Genomic DNA, 17987 nt, shown 5'->3' with positions numbered 1-17987 from the left:
GTAGTAGTCCTATAGTAGTCCTATAGTAGTCCTATAGTAGGTAGTAGTCCTATAGTAGGTAGTAGTCCTATAGTAGTCCTATAGTAGGTAGTAGTCCTATAGTAGGTAGTAGTCCTATAGTAGGTAGTAGTCCTATAGTAGTCCTGTAGTAGGTAGTAGTCCTATAGTAGTCCTATAGTAGGTATTAGTCCTATAGTAGGTAGTAGTACTATAGTAGGTAGTAGTCCTATAGTAGGTAGTAGTCCTATAGTAGTCCTATAGTAGTCCTATAGTAGTCCTATAGTAGTCCTATAGTAGGTAGTAGTCCTATAGTAGGTAGTAGTCCTATAGTAGGTAGTAGTCCTATAGTAGGTAGTAGTCCTATAGTAGTCCTATAGTAGGTAGTAGTCCTATAGTAGGTAGTAGTCCTATAGTAGGTAGTAGTCCTATAGTAGGTAGTAGTCCTATAGTAGTCCTATAGTAGTCCTATAGTAGTCCTATAGTAGTCCTATAGTAGTTAGTAGTCCTATAGTAGGTAGTAGTCCTATAGTAGGTAGTAGTCCTATAGTAGTCCTATAGTAGTTAATAGTCCTATAGTAGGTAGTAGTCCTATAGTAGGTAGTAGTCCTATAGTAGGTAGTAGTCCTATAGTAGGTAGTAGTCCAATAGTAGGTAGTAGTCCTATAGTAGGTAGTAGTCCTATAGTATGTAGTAGTCCTATAGTAGTCCTATAGTAGTCCTATAGTAGGTAGTAGTCCTATAGTAGGTAGTAGTCCTATAGTAGTCCTATAGTAGTCCTATAGTAGTCCTATAGTAGGTAGTAGTCCTATAGTAGGTAGTAGTCCTATAGTAGTCCTATAGTAGTCCTATAGTAGTCCTATAGTAGGTAGTAGTCCTATAGTAGGTAGTAGTCCTATAGTAGTCCTATAGTAGTCCTATAGTAGGTAGTAGTCCTATAGTAGGTAGTGGTCCTATAGTAGGTAGTAGTCCTATAGTAGGTAGTAGTCCTATAGTAGGTAGTAGTCCTATAGTAGGTAGTAGTCCTATAGTAGTCCTATAGTAGTCCTATAGTAGTCCTATAGTAGGTAGTAGTCCTATAGTAGGTAGTAGTCCTATAGTAGTCCTATAGTAGGTAGTAGTCCTATAGTAGGTAGTAGTCCTATAGTAGTCCTATAGTAGGTAGTAGTCCTATAGTAGGTAGTAGTCCTATAGTAGTCCTATAGTAGTCCTATAGTAGGTAGTAGTCCTATAGTAGGTAGTAGTCCTATAGTAGGTAGTAGTCCTATAGTAGTCCTATAGTAGGTAGTAGTCCTATAGTAGGTAGTAGTCCTATAGTAGTCCTATAGTAGGTAGTAGTCCTATAGTAGGTAGTAGTCCTATAGTAGGTAGTAGTCCTATAGTAGTCCTATAGTAGTCCTATAGTAGTCCTATAGTAGGTAGTAGTCCTATAGTAGGAAGTAGTCCTATAGTAGGTAGTAGTCCTATAGTAGGTAGTAGTCATATAGTAGTCCTATAGTAGTCCTATAGTAGTCCTATAGTAGGTAGTAGTCCTATAGTAGGTAGTAGTCCTATAGTAGTCCTATAGTAGTCCTATAGTAGTCCTATAGTAGGTAGTAGTCCTATAGTAGGTAGTAGTCCTATAGTAGTCCTATAGTAGTCCTATAGTAGGTAGTAGTCCTATAGTAGGTAGTGGTCCTATAGTAGGTAGTAGTCCTATAGTAGGTAGTAGTCCTATAGTAGGTAGTAGTCCTATAGTAGTCCTATAGTAGTCCTATAGTAGTCCTATAGTAGGTAGTAGTCCTATAGTAGTAGTAGGTAGTAGTCCTATAGTAGTCCTATAGTAGGTAGTAGTCCTATAGTAGGTAGTAGTCCTATAGTAGGTAGTAGTCCTATAGTAGTCCTGTAGTAGGTAGTAGTCCTATAGTAGTCCTATAGTAGGTATTAGTCCTATAGTAGGTAGTAGTACTATAGTAGGTAGTAGTCCTATAGTAGGTAGTAGTCCTATAGTAGTCCTATAGTAGTCCTATAGTAGTCCTATAGTAGTCCTATAGTAGGTAGTAGTCCTATAGTAGGTAGTAGTCCTATAGTAGTCCTATAGTAGGTAGTAGTCCTATAGTAGTCCTATAGTAGTCCTATAGTAGGTAGTAGTCCTATAGTAGGTAGTAGTCCTATAGTAGGTAGTAGTCCTATAGTAGGTAGTAGTCCTATAGTAGTCCTATAGTAGTCCTATAGTAGTTAGTAGTCCTATAGTAGGTAGTAGTCCTATAGTAGGTAGTAGTCCTATAGTAGTCCTATAGTAGTTAATAGTCCTATAGTAGGTAGTAGTCCTATAGTAGGTAGTAGTCCTATAGTAGGTAGTAGTCCTATAGTAGGTAGTAGTCCAATAGTAGGTAGTAGTCCTATAGTAGGTAGTAGTCCTATAGTATGTAGTAGTCCTATAGTAGTCCTATAGTAGTCCTATAGTAGGTAGTAGTCCTATAGTAGGTAGTAGTCCTATAGTAGTCCTATAGTAGTCCTATAGTAGGTAGTAGTCCTATAGTAGGTAGTAGTCCTATAGTAGGTAGTAGTCCTATAGTAGGTAGTAGTCATATAGTAGTCCTATAGTAGTCCTACAGTAGTCCTATAGTAGGTAGTAGTCCTATAGTAGGTAGTAGTCCTACAGTAGTCCTATTGTAGTCCTATAGTAGTCCTATAGTAGGTAGTAGTCCTATAGTAGGTAGTAGTCCTATAGTAGTCCTATAGTAGTCCTATAGTAGGTAGTAGTCCTATAGTAGGTAGTGGTCCTATAGTAGGTAGTAGTCCTATAGTAGGTAGTAGTCCTATAGTAGTCCTATAGTAGTCCTACAGTAGGTAGTAGTCCTATAGTAGGTAGTAGTCCTATAGTAGTCCTATAGTAGTCCTATAGTAGTCCTATAGTAGGTAGTAGTCCTATAGTAGGTAGTCCTAGTAGTCCTATAGTAGGTAGTAGTCCTATAGTAGGTAGTAGTCCTATAGGAGTCCTATAGTAGGTAGTAGTCCTATAGTAGGTAGTAGTCCTATAGTAGTCCTATAGTAGTCCTATAGTAGGTAGTAGTCCTATAGTAGGTAGTAGTCCTATAGTAGTCCTATAGTAGGTAGTAGTCCTATAGTAGTCCTATAGTAGGTAGTAGTCCTATAGTAGGTAGTAGTCCTATAGTAGTCCTATAGTAGGTAGTAGTCCTATAGTAGTCCTATAGTAGGTAGTAGTCCTATAGTAGGTAGTAGTCCTATAGTAGTCCTATAGTAGTCCTATAGTAGTCCTATAGTAGGTAGTAGTCCTATAGTAGGTAGTAGTCCTATAGTAGTCCTATAGTAGTCCTGTAGTAGGTAGTAGTCCTATAGTAGGTAGTAGTCCTATAGTAGTCCTATAGTAGGTAGTAGTCCTATAGTAGGTAGTAGTCCTATAGTAGGTAGTAGTCCTATAGTAGTCCTATAGTAGGTAGTAGTCCTATAGTAGGTAGTAGTCCTATAGTAGTCCTATAGTAGGTAGTAGTCCTATAGTAGGTAGTAGTCCTATAGTAGTCCTATAGTAGGTAGTAGTCCTATAGTAGGTAGTAGTCCTATAGTAGTCCTATAGTAGTCCTATAGTAGGTAGTAGTCCTATAGTAGGTAGTAGTCCTATAGTAGTCCTATAGTAGTCCTATAGTAGTCCTATAGTAGTCCTATAGTAGTTAGTAGTCCTATAGTAGGTAGTAGTCCTATAGTAGGTAGTTGTCCTATAGTAGTCCTATAGTAGTTAATAGTCCTATAGTAGGTAGTAGTCCTATAGTAGGTAGTAGTCCTATAGTAGGTAGTAGTCCTATAGTAGGTAGTAGTCCAATAGTAGGTAGTAGTCCTATAGTAGGTAGTAGTCCTATAGTATGTAGTAGTCCTATAGTAGTCCTATAGTAGTCCTATAGTAGGTAGTAGTCCTATAGTAGGTAGTAGTCCTATAGTAGTCCTATAGTAGTCCTATAGTAGTCCTATAGTAGTTAGTAGTCCTATAGTAGGTAGTAGTCCTATAGTAGGTAGTAGTCCTATAGTAGTCCTATAGTAGGTAGTAGTCCTATAGTAGGTAGTAGTCCTATAGTAGTCCTATAGTAGGTAGTAGTCCTATAGTAGTCCTATAGTAGGTAGTAGTCCTATAGTAGGTAGTAGTCCTATAGTAGTCCTATAGTAGTCCTATAGTAGTCCTATAGTAGGTAGTAGTCCTATTGTAGGTAGTAGTCCTATAGTAGTCCTATAGTAGTCCTGTAGTAGGTAGTAGTCCTATAGTAGGTAGTAGTCCTATAGTAGTCCTATAGTAGGTAGTAGTCCTATAGTAGGTAGTAGTCCTATAGTAGGTAGTAGTCCTATAGTAGTCCTATAGTAGGTAGTAGTCCTATAGTAGGTAGTAGTCCTATAGTAGTCCTATAGTAGGTAGTAGTCCTATAGTAGGTAGTAGTCCTATAGTAGTCCTATAGTAGGTAGTAGTCCTATAGTAGGTAGTAGTCCTATAGTAGTCCTATAGTAGTCCTATAGTAGGTAGTAGTCCTATAGTAGGTAGTCCTATAGTAGTCCTATAGTAGTCCTATAGTAGTCCTATAGTCCTATAGTAGTTAGTAGTCCTATAGTAGGTAGTAGTCCTATAGTAGGTAGTTGTCCTATAGTAGTCCTATAGTAGTTAATAGTCCTATAGTAGGTAGTAGTCCTATAGTGTAGTATAGTCCTATAGTAGGTAGTAGTCCTATAGTAGGTAGTAGTCCAATAGTAGGTAGTAGTCCTATAGTAGGTAGTAGTCCTATAGTATGTAGTAGTCCTATAGTAGTCCTATAGTAGTCCTATAGTAGGTAGTAGTCCTATAGTAGGTAGTAGTCCTATAGTAGTCCTATAGTAGTCCTATAGTAGTCCTATAGTAGTTAGTAGTCCTATAGTAGGTAGTAGTCCTATAGTAGGTAGTAGTCCTATAGTAGTCCTATAGTAGTTAATAGTCCTATAGTAGGTAGTAGTCCAATAGTAGGTAGTAGTCCTATAGGAGGTAGTAGTCCTATAGTATGTAGTAGTCCTATAGTAGTCCTATAGTAGTCCTATAGTAGGTAGTAGTCCTATAGTAGGTATTAGTCCTATAGTAGTCCTATAGTAGTCCTATAGTAGTCCTATAGTAGGTAGTAGTCCTATAGTAGGTAGTAGTCCTATAGTAGGTAGTAGTCCTATAGTAGGTAGTAGTCATATAGTAGTCCTATAGTAGTCCTATAGTAGTCCTATAGTAGGTAGTAGTCCTATAGTAGGTAGTAGTCCTATAGTAGTCCTATAGTAGTCCTATAGTAGTCCTATAGTAGGTAGTAGTCCTATAGTAGGTAGTAGTCCTATAGTAGTCCTATAGTAGTCCTATAGTAGGTAGTAGTCCTATAGTAGGTAGTGGTCCTATAGTAGGTAGTAGTCCTATAGTAGGTAGTAGTCCTATAGTAGTCCTATAGTAGTCCTACAGTAGGTAGTAGTCCTATAGTAGGTAGTAGTCCTATAGTAGTCCTATAGTAGTCCTATAGTAGTCCTATAGTAGGTAGTAGTCCTATAGTAGGTAGTAGTCCTATAGTAGTCCTATAGTAGGTAGTAGTCCTATAGTAGGTAGTAGTCCTATAGTAGTCCTATAGTAGGTAGTAGTCCTATAGTAGGTAGTAGTCCTATAGTAGGTAGTAGTCCTATAGTAGTCCTATAGTAGTCCTATAGTAGGTAGTTAGTGTCCTATAGTAGGCTAGTAGTTCCTATAGTAGTCCTATAGTAGGTAGTAGTCCTATAGTAGTCCTATAGTAGGTAGTAGTCCTATAGTAGTCCTATAGTAGGTAGTAGTCCTATAGTAGTCCTATAGTAGGTAGTAGTCCTATAGTAGGTAGTAGTCCTATAGTAGTCCTATAGTAGTCCTATAGTAGTCCTATAGTAGGTAGTAGTCCTATAGTAGGTAGTAGTCCTATAGTAGTCCTGTAGTAGGTAGTAGTCCTATAGTAGGTAGTAGTCCTATAGTAGTCCTATAGTAGGTAGTAGTCCTATAGTAGGTAGTAGTCCTATAGTAGGTAGTAGTCTATAGTAGTCCTATAGTAGGTAGTAGTCCTATAGTAGATAGTAGTCCTATAGTAGGTAGTAGTCCTATAGTAGTCCTATAGTAGGTAGTAGTCCTATAGTAGGTAGTAGTCCTATAGTAGTCCTATAGTAGTCCTATAGTAGGCAGTAGTCCTATAGTAGGTAGTAGTCCTATAGTAGGTAGTAGTCCTATAGTAGTCCTATAGTAGTCCTATAGTAGGTAGTAGTCCTATAGTAGTCCTATAGTAGGTAGTAGTCCTATAGTAGTCCTATAGTAGGTAGTAGTCCTATAGTAGGTAGTAGTCCTATAGTAGTCCTATAGTAGTCCTATAGTAGTCCTATAGTAGTCCTATAGTAGGTAGTAGTCCTATAGTAGGTAGTAGTCCTATAGTAGGTAGTAGTCCTATAGTAGTCCTATAGTAGTCCTATAGTAGGTAGTAGTCCTATAGTAGTCCTATAGTAGGTAGTAGTCCTATAGTATTTCTATAGTAGTCCTATAGTAGGTAGTAGTCCTATAGTAGGTAGTAGTCCTATAGTAGTCCTATAGTAGGTAGTAGTCCTATAGTAGTCCTATAGTAGGTAGTAGTGCTATAGTAGCTAGTAGTCCTATAGTAGTCCTATAGTAGGTAGTAGTCCTATAGTAGGTAGTATTTCTATAGTAGTCCTATAGTAGGTAGTAGTCCTATAGTAGGTAGTTCTATGTAGGAACAGCTGCACTACTACATTACTGCTGCTCTTATTACTGAGAACAGATACACTCGTCTGTCCTACAACAACAGAACACTATTTCCGTGGTAACTGCAGAGAATGATCTGTTCCCTGTGAATAGAGACTATTGCTCACTCTATTTCTACTAGGCGCTTCGGTGGACTAGTTGATGAGCACCAAGCAAGCTGAAATGAAAGATTCATTATGTTTTATACAATACCCAGCCTGAGCCTGAGACCAAGGGCACAATCCAAAGGGCACCCTATCCGCTATATAGTGCACTACTGTTGACACATAGAGCCCTGGGTATTGGGTAACCGTTTGGGACGTAACCCAGTTCACCATGCTGCTGCTGCAAAAAGGAGGAAGCATCCTGAATGATTCAATACTACTCTACTCTTACACACACACACACACACACACACACACACACACACACACACACACACACTGCCGGACAGGGCCCTACCAGCTAACAACTAGACCACTGAGTCTGGCACCGAACAGGGCCCTACCAGCTAACAGCTACACCACTGAGTCTGGCACCAAACAGGGCCCTACCAGCTAACACCTAGACCACTGAGTCTGGCACCGAACAGGGCCCTACCAGCTAACAGCTACACCACTGAGTCTGGCACCCAAACAGGGCCCTACCAGCTAACACCTAGACCACTGAGTCTGGCACCGAACAGGGCCCTACCAGCTAACAGCTACACCACTGAGTCTGGCACCAAACAGGGCCCTACCAGCTAACACCTAGACCACTGAGTCTGGCACCGAACAGGGCCCTACCAGCTAACAGCTACACCACTGAGTCTGGCACCAAACAGGGCCCTACCAGCTAACACCTAGACCACTGGAGTCTGGCACCGAACAGGGCCCTACCAGCTAACAGCTACACCACTGAGTCTGGCACCAAACAGGGCCCTACCGCTAACACCTAGACCACTGAGTCTGGCACCACCGAACAGGGCCCTACCAGCTAACAGCTACACCACTGAGTCTGGCACCAAACAGGGCCCTACCAGCTAACACCTAGACCACTGAGTCTGGCACCGAACAGGGCCCTACCAGCTAACAGCTACACCACTGAGTCTGGCACCGAACAGGGCCCTACCAGCTAACAGCTACACCACTGAGTCTAGCACCGAACAGGGCCCTACCAGCTAACAGCTACACCACTGAGTCTGGCACCAAACAGGGCCCTACCAGCTAACACCTAGACCACTGAGTCTGGCACCGAACAGGGCCCTACCAGCTAACAGAGGGAGTACTAAACCAGGTCAAGTCCTCAGTGTGTAGGGCCCTACCAGCTAACAGAGGGAGTACTAAACCAGGTGAAGTCCTCAGTGTGTACTGTGAAGTACACATAAGGCCTTTCCCAAATGGCACTCTATCCCCTATATAGTGCACTTCTTTGACCAGGGCTTCATTTCCACAAGTAGTCAGCATATACCTGACAGATCTGACAAGGTATAGCTGTGATGTCATCGCTCCTTCCCGTAACAGCTGTGATGTCATCCCTCCTGAGTCAGTGTCTTATTACAACCAGGAAGTGATCCGGAGCCTCGGAGACGAGATTGGTTGTCCAGTAAGAACAACAATATACAGTTGTAGTCGGAAGTTTACATACACTTAGGTTGGAGTCATTAAAACTCGTTTTTCAACCACTCCACACATTTCTTGTTAACAACTTATAGTTTTGGCTTAAGGACAACAAAGTCAAGGTATTGGAGTGGCCATCACAAAGCCCTGACCTCAATCCTATAGACAATTTGAGGGCAGAACCGAAAAAATTGTGTGCGAGCAAGTAGGCCTACTAACATGACTCAGTTACACCAGCTCTGTCAGGAGGAATGGGCCAAAATTCACCCAACTTATTGTGGGAAGCTTGTGGAAGGCTACCCGAAACGTTTGACCCAAGTTAAACAATTTAAAGGCAATGCTACCAAATACTTAATGAGTGTATGTAAACTTCTGACCCACTGGGAATGTGATGAAAGAAATAAAAGCTGAAATAAATCATTCTCTCTACTATTATTCTGACATTTCACATTATTAAAATAAAGTGGTGATCCTAACTGACCTAAAACAGGGAATTTGTTACTAGGATTAAAATGTCAGGAATTGTGGAAAAATGTATTTGTCTAAGGTGTAAGTAAACTTCTGACTTCAACTACACCCAACACTAAACATCCATAAACCCTAGCTAAGACATACCTAATACACCCCTCCGACCCATACAAACACAGATCTCAACCCAACACACAACACAGACCTCTTGAGAAAAATGAAGAAAAAAAACCAGACGCCACAGCAAAGACAGGAGGAAGGTTACAGTACTGTACACAGACACCATGTGGTCTAGTCTAACAATCTTCTCATCCAGACTGCACACAAACAACACCGATAACAGTACATAGATTAGGTAGGCTAACGGTCAACATACCCATTCAACCAGAACACAGGTACACGTAGGAGACAAAGAGCTGGCTGGTACAAATCTGAAACAACGATAACCTTAACACACAGACAGATCATACAATGGTCTGATGTAAACACAGCCCCCTACCAGACACTAGCCCCCACTCCTATCCATAGGCAGCCCCCTACCAGACACTAGCCCCCACTCCTATCCATAGGCAGCCCCCTACCAGACACTAGCCCCCCACTCCTATCCATAGGCAGCCCCCTACCAGATACTAGCCCCACTCCTCTACATAGGCAGCCCCCTACCAGATACTAGCCCACTCCTATCCATAGGCAGCCCCCTACCAGATACTAGCCCACTCCTATCCATAGGCAGCCCCTACCAGACACTACCCCCCACTCCCATCCATAGGCAGCCCCCTACCAGATACTAACCCCCACTCCTATCCATAGGCAGCCCCCTACCAGATACTAACCCCCACTCCTATCCATAGGCAGCCCCCTACCAGACACTAGCCCCCCACTCCTATCCATAGGCACCCCCCTACCAGATACTAACCCCCACTCCTATCCATAGGCAGCCCCCTACCAGACACTACCCCCCACTCCTATCCATAGGCAGCCCCTTACCAGATACTAACCCCCACTCCTATCCATAGGCAGCACCCTACCAGATACTAACCCCCACTCCTATCCATAGGCAGCCCCCTACCAGATACTAACCCCCACTCCTATCCATAGGCAGCCCCCTACCAGATACTAGCCCACTCCTATCCATAGGCAGCCCCCTACCAGATACTAACCCACTCCTATCCATAGGCAGCCCCCTACCAGATACTAGCCCCCACTCCTATCCATAGGCAGCCCCCTACCAGATACTAACCCCCTCCTATACATAGGCAGCCCCCTACCAGATACTAACCCCTCCTATCCATAGGCAGCCCCCTACCAGATACTAACCCCCTCCTATCCATAGGCAGCCCCCTACCAGACACTAGCCCCCCACTCCTATCCATAGGCACCCCCCTACCAGATACTAACCCCCACTCCTATCCATAGGCAGCCCCCTACCAGATACTAGCCCACTCCTATCCATAGGCAGCCCCCTACCAGATACTAACCCACTCCTATCCATAGGCAGCCCCTTACCAGATACTAACCCACTCCTATCCATAGGCAGCCCCCTACCAGATACTAACCCCCACTCCTATACATAGGCAGCCCCCTACCAGATACTAACCCACTCCTATCCATAGGCAGCCCCCTACCAGATACTAGCCCCCACTCCTATCCATAGGCAGCCCCCTACCAGATACTAACCCACTCCTATCCATAGGCAGCCCCCTACCAGATACTAGCCCCCACTCCTATCCATAGGCAGCCCCCTACCAGATACTAACCCACTCCTATCCATAGGCAGCCCCCTACCAGATACTAACCCACTCCTATCCATAGGCAGCCCCCTACCAGACACTAGCCCACTCCTATCCATAGGCAGCCCCCTACCAGATACTAACCCCACTCCTATCCATAGGCAGCCCCCTACCAGATACTAGCCCACTCCTATCCATAGGCAGCCCCCTACCAGATACTAACCCCCACTCCTATCCATAGGCAGCCCCCTACCAGATACTAACCCCCACTCCTATCCATAGGCAGCCCCCTACCAGACACTAGCCCCACTCCTATCCATAGGCAGCCCCCTACCAGACACTAGCCCCCACTCCTATCCATAGGCAGCCCCCTACCAGACACTAGCCCCCACTCCTATCCATAGGCAGCCCCCTACCAGACACTAGCCCCCACTCCTATCCATAGGCAGCCCCCTACCAGACACTAACCCACTCCTATCCATAGGCAGCCCCCTACCAGATACTAACCCACTCCTATCCATAGGCAGCCCCCTACCAGACACTAGCCCACTCCTATCCATAGGCAGCCCCCTACCAGACACTAGCCCCCACTCCTATCCATAGGCAGCCCCCTACCAGACACTAACCCACTCCTATCCATAGGCAGCCCCTACCAGACACTAGCCCCACTCCTATCCATAGGCAGCCCCCTACCAGATACTAACCCCCACTCCTATCCATAGACAGCCCCCTACCAGATACTAACCCCCACTCCTATCCATAGGCAGCCCCCTAGCAGATACTAGCCCCCCACTCCTATCCATAGGCAGCCCCCTACCAGACACTACCCCCCACTCCTATCCATAGGCAGCCCCCTACCAGATACTAGCCCCCACTCCTATCCATAGGCAGCCCCCTACCAGATACTAACCCCCCACTCCTATCCATAGGCAGCCCCCCTACCAGACACTAGCCCACTCCTATCCATAGGCAGCCCCTACCAGATACTAGCCCCCACTCCTATCCATAGGCAGCCCCCTACCAGATACTAACCCCCACTCCTATCCATAGGCAGCCCCCTACCAGACACTAACCCACTCCTATCCATAGGCAGCCACCCTACCAGATACTAGCCCACTCCTATCCATAGGCAGCCCCCTACCAGATACTAGCCCCCACTCCTATCCATAGGCATCCCCCTACCAGATACTAACCCCCACTCCTATCCATAGGCAGCCCCCTACCAGATACTAGCCCCCACTCCTATCCATAGGCAGCCCCCTACCAGATACTAGCCCCCACTCCTATCCATAGGCAGCCCCCTACCAGATACTAACCCCCACTCCTATCCATAGGCAGCCCCCTACCAGATACTAACCCACTCCTATCCATAGGCAGCCCCCTACCAGATACTAGCCCACTCCTATCCATAGGCAGCCCCCTACCAGATACTAACCCACTCCTATCCATAGGCAGCCCCCTACCAGATACTAGCCCACTCCTATCCATAGGGAGCCCCCTACCAGATACTAGCCCACTCCTATCCATAGGCAGCCCCCTTCCAGATACTAGCCCCCACTCCTATCCATAGGCAGCCCCTTAGCAGACACTAGCCCCCACTCCTATCCATAGGCAGCCCCTTACCAGATACTAGCCCACTCCTATCCATAGGCAGCCCCCTACCAGATACTAACCCACTCCTATCCATAGGCAGCCCCCAACCAGATACTAACCCACTCCTATCCATAGGCAGCCCCCTACCAGATACTAGCCCACTCCTATCCATAGGCAGCCCCCTACCAGATACTAACCCCCACTCCTATCCATAGACAGCCCCCTACCAGATACTAGCCCCACTCCTATCCATAGGCAGCCCCCTACCAGACACTACACCCCACTCCTCTACATAGGCAGCCCCCTACCAGACACTAGCCCCCACTCCTATCCATAGGCAGCCCCCTACCAGATACTAGCCCACTCCTATCTATAGGCAGCCCCCTACCAGATACTAGCCCCACTCCTATCCATAGGCAGCCCCCTGCCAGACACTAGCCCACTCCTAACCATAGGCAGCCCCCTACCAGATACTAGCCCCACTCCTATCCATAGGCAGCCCCCTACCAGATACTAGCCCCACTCCTATCAATAGGCAGCCCCTACCAGATACTAACCCACTCCTATCCATAGGCAGCCCCCTACCAGATACTAGCCCACTCCTATCAATAGGCAGCCCCCTACCAGACACTAGCCCCACTCCTATCCATAGGCAGCACCCTACCAGATACTAACCCCCACTCCTATCCATAGACAGCCCCCTACCAGATACTAACCCCCACTCCTATCCATAGGCAGCCCCCTACCAGATACTAGCCCCCACTCCTATCCATAGGCAGCCCCCTACCAGACACTACCCCACTCCTATCCATAGGCAGCCCCCTACCAGATACTAGCCCCCCACTCCTATCCATAGGCAGCCCCCTACCAGATACTAGCCCCCCACTCCTATCCATAGGCAGCCCCCTACCAGATACTAACCCCCACTCCTATCCATAGGCAGCCCCTACCAGATACTAGCCCCCCACTCCTATCCATAGGCAGCCCCCTACCAGACACTACCCCCACTCCTATCCATAGGCAGCCCCCTACCAGATACTAGCCCCCACTCCTATCCATAGGCAGCCCCCTACCAGATACTAACCCCCACTCCTATCCATAGGCAGCCCCCTACCAGACACTAGCCCACTCCTATCCATAGGCAGCCCCTACCAGATACTAGCCCCCACTCCTATCCATAGGCAGCCCCCTGCCAGATACTAGCCCCACTCCTATCCATAGGCAGCCCCCTACCAGATACTAGCCCCCCACTCCTATCCATAGGCAGCCCCCTACCAGACACTAGCCCCCACTCCTATCCATAGGCAGCCCCCTACCAGATACTAGCCCACTCCTATCCATAGGCAGCCCCCTACCAGATATAACCCCCACTCCTATCCATAGGCAGCCCCCCTACCAGATACTAACCCCCACTCCTATCCATAGGCAGCCCCCTACCAGATACTAGCCCCCACTCCTATCCATAGGCAGCCCCCTACCAGATACTAGCCCCCACTCCTATCCATAGGCAGCCCCCTACCAGACACTCACCCACTCCTATCCATAGGCAGCCCCCTACCAGATACTAGCCCCCACTCCTATCCATAGGCAGCCCCCTACCAGATACTAACCCCCACTCCTATCCATAGGCAGCCCCCTACCAGATACTAACCCACTCCTATCCATAGGCAGCCCCCTACCAGATACTAGCCCACTCCTATCCATAGGCAGCCCCCTACCAGATACTAACCCACTCCTATCCATAGGCAGCCCCTACCAGATACTAGCCCCCCACTCCTATCCATAGGCAGCCCCCTACCAGACACTACCCCCCACTCCTATCCATAGGCAGCCCCCTACCAGATACTAGCCCCCACTCCTATCCATAGGCAGCCCCCTACCAGATACTAACCCCCACTCCTATCCATAGGCAGCCCCCTACCAGACACTAGCCCACTCCTATCCATAGGCAGCCCCTACCAGATACTAGCCCCCACTCCTATCCATAGGCAGCCCCCTGCCAGATACTAGCCCCACTCCTATCCATAGGCAGCCCCCTACCAGATACTAGCCCCCCACTCCTATCCATAGGCAGCCCCCTACCAGATACTAGCCCCACTCCTATCCATAGGCAGCCCCCTACCAGATACTAACCCACTCCTATCCATAGGCAGCCCCCTACCAGATACTAGCCCACTCCTAACCATAGGCAGCCCCCTACCAGATACTAACCCACTCCTATCCATAGGCAGCCCCCTACCAGACACTAGCCCACTCCTATCCATAGGCAGCCCCCTACCAGACACTAACCCACTCCTATCCATAGGCAGCCCCCTACCAGATACTAACCCCCACTCCTGTCCATAGGCAGCCCCCTACCAGATACTAGCCCCCACTCCTATCCATAGGCAGCCCCCTACCAGATACTAGCCCCCACTCCTATCCATAGACAGCCCCCTACCAGATACTAGCCCCCACTCCTATCCATAGGCAGCCCCCTACCAGATACTAGCCCCCACTCCTATCCATAGGCAGCCCCCTACCAGATACTAACCCCCACTCCTATCCATAGGCAGCCCCCTACCAGATACTAGCCCCCACTCCTATACATAGGCAGCCCCCTACCAGATACTAGCCCACTCCTATCCATAGGCAGCCCCCTACCAGACACTACCCCCCACTCCTATCCATAGGCAGCCCCCTACCAGATACTAGCCCCCCACTCCTGTCCATAGGCAGCCCCCTACCAGATACTAACCCACTCCTATCCATAGGCAGCCCCCTACCAGATACTAACCCACTCCTATCCATAGGCAGCCCCCTACCAGATACTAACCCACTCCTATCCATAGGCAGCCCCTACCAGATACTAACCCCCACTCCTATCCATAGGCAGCCCCCTACCAGATACTAACCCCCACTCCTATCCATAGGCAGCCCCCTACCAGATACTAACCCACTCCTATCCATAGGCAGCCCCCTACCAGATACTAGCCCCCACTCCTATCCATAGGCAGCCCCCCTACCAGATACTAGCCCCCACTCCTCCATAGGCAGCCCCCTACCAGACACTACCCCACTCCTATCCATAGGTAGCCCCCTACCAGATACTAGCCCCACTCCTATCCATAGGCAGCCCCCTACCAGATACTAGCCCCACTCCTATCCATAGGCAGCCCCCTACCAGATACTAGCCCCACTCCTATCCATAGGCAGCCCCCTACCAGATACTAGCCCCACTCCTATCCATAGGCAGCCCCCTACCAGACACTACCCCCCACTCCTATCCATAGGCAGCCCCTTACCAGATACTAGCCCCCACTCCTATCCATAGGCAGCCCCCTTACCAGATACTAGCCCCCACTCCTATCCATAGGCAGCCCCCTACCAGATACTAACCCACTCCTATCCATAGGCAGCCCCCTACCAGATACTAGCCCACTCCTATCCATAGGCAGCCCCCTACCAGATACTAACCCCCACTCCTATCCATAGACAGTCCCCTAGCAGACACTACACCCCACTCCTCTACATAGGCAGCCCCCTACCAGACACTAGCCCCCACTCCTATCCATAGGCAGCCCCCTACCAGATACTAGCCCACTCCTATCTATAGGCAGCCCCCTACCAGATACTAGCCCCACTCCTATCCATAGGCAGCCCCCTGCCAGACACTAGCCCACTCCTAACCATAGGCAGCCCCCTACCAGATACTAGCCCCACTCCTATCCATAGGCAGCCCCCTACCAGATACTAGCCCCACTCCTATCCATAGGCAGCCCCCTACCAGATACTAACCCACTCCTATCCATAGGCAGCCCCCTACCAGATACTAGCCCACTCCTAACCATAGGCAGCCCCCTACCAGATACTAACCCACTCCTATCCATAGGCAGCCCCCTACCAGACACTAGCCCACTCCTATCCATAGGCAGCCCCTTACCAGACACTAACCCACTCCTATCCATAGGCAGCCCCCTACCAGATACTAGCCCACTCCTATCCATAGGCAGCCCCCTACCAGATACTAACCCCCACTCCTATCCATAGGCAGCCCCCTACCAGATACTAGCCCCCACTCCTATCCATAGGCAGCCCCCTACCAGATACTAGCCCCCACTCCTATCCATAGACAGCCCCCTACCAGATACTAGCCCCCACTCCTATCCATAGGCAGCCCCCTACCAGATACTAGCCCCACTCCTATCCATAGGCAGCCCCCTACCAGATACTAGCCCCACTCCTATCCATAGGCAGCCCCCTACCAGATACTAGCCCCACTCCTATCCATAGGCAGCCCCCTACCAGATACTAGCCCCACTCCTATCCATAGGCAGCCCCCTACCAGACACTACCCCCACTCCTATCCATAGGCAGCCCCTTACCAGATACTAGCCCCCACTCCTATCCATAGGCAGCCCCTTACCAGATACTAGCCCCCACTCCTATCCATAGGCAGCCCCTTACCAGATACTAGCCCCACTCCTATCCATAGGCAGCCCCCTACCAGATACTAACCCACTCCTATCCATAGGCAGCCCCCTACCAGATACTAACCCCCACTCCTATCCATAGGCAGCCCCTTACCAGATACTAGCCCCCACTCCTATCCATAGGCAGCCCCCTACCAGATACTAGCCCCCACTCCTATCCATAGGCAGCCCCCTACCAGATACTAACCCACTCCTATCCATAGGCAGCCCCCTACCAGATACTAACCCACTCCTATCCATAGGCAGCCCCCTACCAGATACTAGCCCCACTCCTATCCATAGGCAGCCCCCTACCAGACACTCACCCGGGTGTAAACGTTCCTCCTGGTAGTCTGAGATGACATGCTGATTCTCCAGTGTTTGCCAGGCTCCACGCTGGCCTGTCTGCTCTTATAACAATGAGGAGCAGAAGGTGACGTCGTCGGTGGTTGGGGGGGGGGGGGGGGGGGTACTGCCGGGGTACTGCCGAGGTGGGGGGGGGGGTCCAGTGATGCTTCTAGAGCGTCTCTCTCGATAATCCTCTAGATCACCCCTCTTCTATAGCCCTCGTACTAATACTCCCTGTAGTCCACACAGCCACAGCCCAGGAACAACTTCCCTACTCCCTTTTGGTCCTGCTGGTTTCCTCCCTGTCTGGTCAGAGAGAGAGAGAGAGAGGAAGAAGGAGAGAGAGGGAGAGATATATCCTGGCTTGCTGTCTGGGCCTCACAGACGACGCTCTGCACTGACAGGAAACAGCCTCAGCCTCCGACTGCAGACTTCAGATTAGACCCCAGACCCGGAGGAGAGGTGGATGAATGGGAGAGAAGAGAAAACAGAGCAGAGAAAGAAAGAAAACATGCAGGCAGGGTTGGTTGGTTTGCTGTCTGTGCTGTGAGTGCATCAGCTGAGAGCAGAGGAGAGGAGAGGTAGCACTGCACTAGTGTATCGCTCTGGCTTGTTCTCTGCAGGGAAGCAGGCAGGGAGGGTGGACTGCTAGGCCCAGGGAGCTGCATGGTCTTAAAGGCAGCCGGCTATCATCCATGACACAAACAAAGCCTATTCAAAGGCCGATCCATCAGTCGTATTTATATATATATATATAGGAGAGGCTAACACTACAACAACATTGAGCTGCATTCCACAGTACGGGATTGGTCAGGGAAGAGCTCGAACAACGGTAGATTCTATTGAACCCCAACTCAGAGCCACCTACAGCTCACACTAACAGATAATGATACTCGGCCGGGACAAACAAAAGACGGGTTTCATCATAGAGGACTTTAATCAATTAATCATAGCTGCATCTCACTGTCTAGCTAATGAATAAACCACGCTGCCACATTCATTAACTCTTAAAAGAGTCTGTAGCGCTGGGCCCCGTATACGTAGTGTCTCAGAG

General features: G+C 48.2%; 1 protein-coding gene across 1 annotated transcript in view; it reads right to left on the bottom strand.

Annotated features, from left to right (window-relative positions):
- Positions 1-17025, bottom strand: part of dctn1b (dynactin 1b) — a gene marked incomplete in the record, with an annotated part of 103850 nt that extends 86825 nt beyond the window's left edge. Inside the window, 1 exon segment of the mRNA XM_029712617.1 lies at positions 16912-17025. Within this exon segment, the coding sequence (XP_029568477.1) occupies positions 16912-16950 (39 nt within the window).
- Between the last annotated feature and the right edge of the window lie 962 nt (positions 17026-17987).

This window comes from Salmo trutta, chromosome 25 (genome assembly GCF_901001165.1).
Source record: "Salmo trutta chromosome 25, fSalTru1.1, whole genome shotgun sequence".
Lineage (NCBI taxonomy): Eukaryota > Metazoa > Chordata > Actinopteri > Salmoniformes > Salmonidae > Salmo > Salmo trutta.
This window is presented reverse-complemented; position numbering and strand designations above follow the sequence as displayed.